This window comes from Bidens hawaiensis, unplaced genomic scaffold (assembly GCF_021521415.1).
Source record: "Bidens hawaiensis isolate Kalapana, Puna unplaced genomic scaffold, B.hawaiensis_p1.1 tig00035049_1, whole genome shotgun sequence".
NCBI classification, from domain to species: domain Eukaryota; kingdom Viridiplantae; phylum Streptophyta; class Magnoliopsida; order Asterales; family Asteraceae; genus Bidens; species Bidens hawaiensis.
Window position 1 is genome coordinate 186,505 of NW_027496089.1, and position 4,956 is coordinate 191,460.

At 40.1% G+C, this 4,956-nt stretch overlaps 1 protein-coding gene and 1 pseudogene across 1 annotated transcript; both read right to left on the minus strand.

The window, feature by feature from the left end:
* Nucleotides 1-445: 445 nt before the first annotated feature.
* On the minus strand, nt 446-2,411 carry LOC143586943 (uncharacterized; annotated as a pseudogene).
* A 525-nt stretch (nt 2,412-2,936) lies between these two features.
* LOC143586944 (uncharacterized) lies at nt 2,937-4,269 on the minus strand. The gene is made up of 3 exons (XM_077068381.1): nt 4,143-4,269; nt 3,449-4,030; nt 2,937-3,070 (listed from the first exon to the last, which is right to left on the minus strand). Exons 1-3 carry the CDS (start codon nt 4,267-4,269, stop codon nt 2,937-2,939), a joined length of 843 nt encoding a protein of 280 aa, XP_076924496.1.
* Between the last annotated feature and the right edge of the window lie 687 nt (nt 4,270-4,956).

Here is a 4,956-nt window from a genome sequence, read left to right on the forward strand (position 1 = left end):
AACAAAGGAGTGTAACGTAGGAGAGGGGATGCGAAGAGACGGTCACTATCATGGTATTTATAGTAACATAAGAAGCTTCTAGTGATGCAAACACTATTAAGAATGAGTGGTGAGGATTTACCATTATATTTTTTTCTACTGCAATAAACAAATGTGTGTTGACATCATTTTTCCTTTTTGTCTTATTGTTCAATAATTGATACACTAGTTCATATTTTTTTTCAACATACACACGCATGCAGACTTATTTCCAATTTATTCATGTCTTGGTTATTATTATAATAATAATTATTATAAAAACAAATAAATAATAATTTTTTTTTCTTAGTATTACAACTATTATCCCCTAAAAAAATTTCGTCCTAGAAATTTGTATATCAGAATACGGATCCTTTCAGATGTAACAAAACAGTGGTTTCGTAACAGAGACCGACGATATACACCAATTTACACATTAGGATTCCCATTAGAGCACATTTGTACTTGTAATTCACAATTACCACGCGTCCGTAATTGTCAATTACCGTACAACCATGCCCTAATAGCTTCCTAGAATGTATCTTAATGTCATATGGAAGTTGACGGAGAAGGGATCAGATAACAGAGCAACTATTGGTACTCATACCACAATTCAGAGACATATCATAGTATATATATAGTCACATAAGTGGTGTAAATAACTTAAAATAACCATATAATTTAGAAACTTTCACAGATCGGAGGTAATTTTTACAGTTACCTGGACTAAAGGTTCTATCACTCGAACAAATTCGGATATTCAGAACGAACTGACTCTTCAGTTTACCATGTAGCTTCACGCTCGGAGTGGTTCTTCCATAGAACCTTAACAAAAGGAATTACTTTTCTACGCATAACTCTTTCTTGTCGATCCAGAATTGCTTCGGTTTCCTCTTCATACGAGAGATCTTCATGGATCTTATGTAATGGATAAGTAATGACGTGAAGCGGATGGTAATTATATCCTCTCAACAAGGACACATGAAACACGTTATGAACATGTGAAAGTTGTGGCGGTAATACCAAACGATACGAAACTTCTCCAATTCTCTCGAGAATCTCAAATGGCCCAATATAGCGAGGGCTAAGTTTTACATTCATACTGAATCTACGAACACCACGACAAGGTGATACTTTCAGAAACACGTGATCGCTGACTTGAAATTCAACTGTCCGCTGGTGCTGATCTGCATAACTCTTTTGTCGGCTTTGAGCTTCTTTCAATTTTTCCCGAGCGACAACGACTTTCTAGTTTGTAATTTGAACTAACTCGGGTCCTTCAATGATCTTTTCTTCTACTTCTTCCCAACATGTTGGTGCTCGACACTTTCGACCGTATAAAAGCTCGAACGGAGCCATGCCAATGCTTGCTTGCCAACTATTGTTGTAAGCAAACTCAACAAGGCATAAATATTCGTCCCAGTTACCCGTCCACTCAAGTGCACATGCACGAAGCATATCTTCTAAAGTCTGAATTGTACGTTCGGATTGACCGTCTGTCTAAGGATGGAAAGCGGTACTAAATTTCAAACGTGTACCCCAAGCTGTTTGGGAGCCTTTCCAAAAACGTGAAGTGAATCGTGGATCTCTATCCAAAACGATCGAAGATGGAGTACCATGAAGTCGAATAATTTCCTAAAGGAATACTTCGGATAACTTACTCACCGGAAATTTTTCTTGAATAGGTAAGAAGTGTGCTGATTTAGATAGTCTGTTAACAACTACCCATATAGTATCATTTTTCTTAAAGTCTTCGGCAAACCCGTAACAAAATCCATCGAAATCTCATCCCACTTCCATACGGGAATTTCCAACGGCTGCAATCAACCACTAGCACGCTGGTGCTCAATCTTTACTTGTTGACAAGTGAGACATCTACTTACGTATCTAGTAACGTCTTCCTTCATGCCGCTCCACCAAAAGTTTTGACGTAAGTCTCGATACATCTTCGTAGATCCTGGGTGAATAGAGAATGGTGAGCTATGTGCCTCAGCTAGTAATGACTCACGGAGAGCGGAATCATCTGGCACACACAATCTTTTTCCACACCAAATCACACCATGCTCATCCATTCGGAATTCTGACTGTTTTCCTACCTCGAGGTTTTGCACTATCGCCCATAATTCGCCATCATACCCTTGTGCATCTTTAATCTGAGAGATTAGGTCAGGCTCGATTTGCATTCTAGCTAGGTAACCGTTAGAATCACCATCATGAATACCGATACCCAATCTATCCAGATCATAGATTATACGAGGGTGGATTTGAAGACAAGATACGGTACCAAAACTCTTTCTACTCAACGCGTCAGCTACTACATTAGCTTTTCCCGGATGGTACTGAATATTTGCTTCATAGTATTTTAAGAGTTCTAACCATCTTCGTTGCCTCATATTTAGTTCTTTTTGCGTAAATATATACTTGAGGCTTTTATGGTAAGTGAATATGTCACAAGTCTCGCCGTAGAGATAATGACGCCAAATTTTCAAGCGCGAAGACTACGGTGGCTAACTCCAAGTCATGCGTTGGATAATTAACTTCATAAGGCTTTAACTGGCGCGAGGCATATGCAATCACTTTACCATGTTGCATCATCACGCAACCAAGTCCTTTCTTTGAAGCATCACTGTAGATTTGGAAGCCTCGTGATCCAGAAGGCAGAGTAAGTATCAGAGCAGATACTAGTCGTTTCTTCAATTCTATAAAACTCTTTTCTCGCTCCTCATTCCAGGAATACTTTACTCCTTTCCTCAACAACTGCGTAAGGGGTGAGGCAATGACGGAAAATCCTTCCACAAATCTTCGATAGTATCCAGCCAGGCCGAAGAAACTTCGAACTTCCGTGGCAGAAGTGGGTCTAGGCCAATTTGTAATTGCCTCAATCTAGGCAGGGTCCATCTTCATCCCTTCCGCGGATACTATATGACAAGGAATGCAACTTGGTTGAGCCAAAAGTCACATTTTGAAAACTTTGTATACAACGTTTTTCGTCGCAACGTCGCAAGCACTTTATGCAAGTGTTCCTCATGCTCTTCTTTAATTCTAGAATATACTAAGATATCGTCAATGAAAACAATAACGAATTTATCCAAGAACTCTTGAAATACTCGGTTCATCAAGTCCATAAAAACTGCAGGAGCATTGGTTAGCCCAAAATGCATAACCAAAAACTCATAATGACCATAGTGAGTACGAAAAGCAGTTTTAGGAACATCCTCGTTCTTGATCTTCAATTGATGATAACCTGACCTCAGATCAATTTTTGAGAAGAACTGAGCGCCCTGAAGTTGGTCGAAAAGGTCATCGATACGAGGTTGAGGGTACCGATTTCTAATGGTAATCTTATTCAACTCGCGGTAGTCAATACATAAACGCATGCTACCATCCTTCTTCTTTACAAACAAAATCGGTGCACCCCATGGTGAGAAACTTGGTCTTATGAATCCCAATTCTAGCATTTCTTGCAATTTCTCCTTTAGTTCCTTTAATTCTAACGGAGCCATACGGTATGGTGCTTTTGAAATCGGCTCGGCGCCAGGGATTAAATCGATAGTGAACTCAATCTCACGATCAGGTGGTAGTCCTCGTAGCTCTTCCGGAAATACATCAGGGTACAAGCAAACAACAGGATGACTATCAATGCCTTTTTGGACAACATAGGTATCTTTAATCGAGGCTAAGAATCTAGCACAACCATGCGATATAAGCTTACGAGCTTTGAGCACGGAAATAATCTTAAGAGTCTTGTGGGGTATAATACCCTGATAGACAAGTTTAAGACAACTAAGATCACCAAAAACGGCACATTTAGAATAACAATCAATAGTCACACGATGACGGGTTAACCAATCCATTCCAAGGATAACATCAAAGTCAGACATATGCATCGGAAATAGATCCGCGTTACACATGACGGATTCAATATGGATTGGACAATCTTTATAAATGTGAGTGATTACGATCGAATTCTCCATCAGAGTGGAAATAGTTAGAGTGGGATATCGGGGTTGGTCTAATCGATAGGTACTTAGTAAACAACAGAGAAACTATAGAGTGTGTTGCACCCATATCAAATAACACATAGATGCTATGTTCACCAAGCTGAAGGGTTCAAGATACAGTACCTTGGATATTAGCAGCATCAGTAGCAGAAAGTGCGAACACTCTTCCCCTAGTGTTTGGTGGTGCAACTTTTCCTCCAGTAATATTCTTAGTTTCTGGTTTAGGACAATCTTTAATCATATGCCCCATCTGGCCACACCTGAAACATCTTCCAATAGCTCTATGACACACGCCCCCATGTTTCTTGCCACAAATGTTACATGTAGAGCTTGTGGTTTGGTTTGGGCTTCCATATTGATTCAGTGGTTGAGCTCTAATCGGTCATGTATACGGCTGAATCTGATTATGAGCGGGTTTATGGTTTTGGGTTTTAGGTTGCCATGGACGTGCTTTATTTCCAAGGCTTCGATTTGCTTGAACCCTACGGTCCTGATGTTTTCTAACGGTAGAGGATGATTGGACCATAGCCAGCTTGGGTTGCCCGTCTCGATCTCTTTTCTTATTTTCCCAGTTCGAGACAAGAATTCTTTCCTCTCGAATTCAAAGGTCTTAATGGCATCACCTACCTCGGTAAGGTCTTTGAACTTCATAAACATGATTGACATTCGAATGGGATCACAGACTGCCCATTTACATTTTTCTGCCTGCACTTGTGCTAAGCCTACTGCACTTCCGACAATACCAGCCAATCTTGAGAATCGAGTCATAAACTCTGAAGCTGGTTCATCATCCCTCTGTCGTATAACATCATACTCCCTTACGTAGGCTTCTCTGTCAGCTGTAGAGAAATACTTCTCATAAAAGAGGGTATAAAAGTCAGCCCATGAAAGAGTAGCAGCATAAGTGTCTCCTCCTTTGACTTGCTTATGGCCTTCC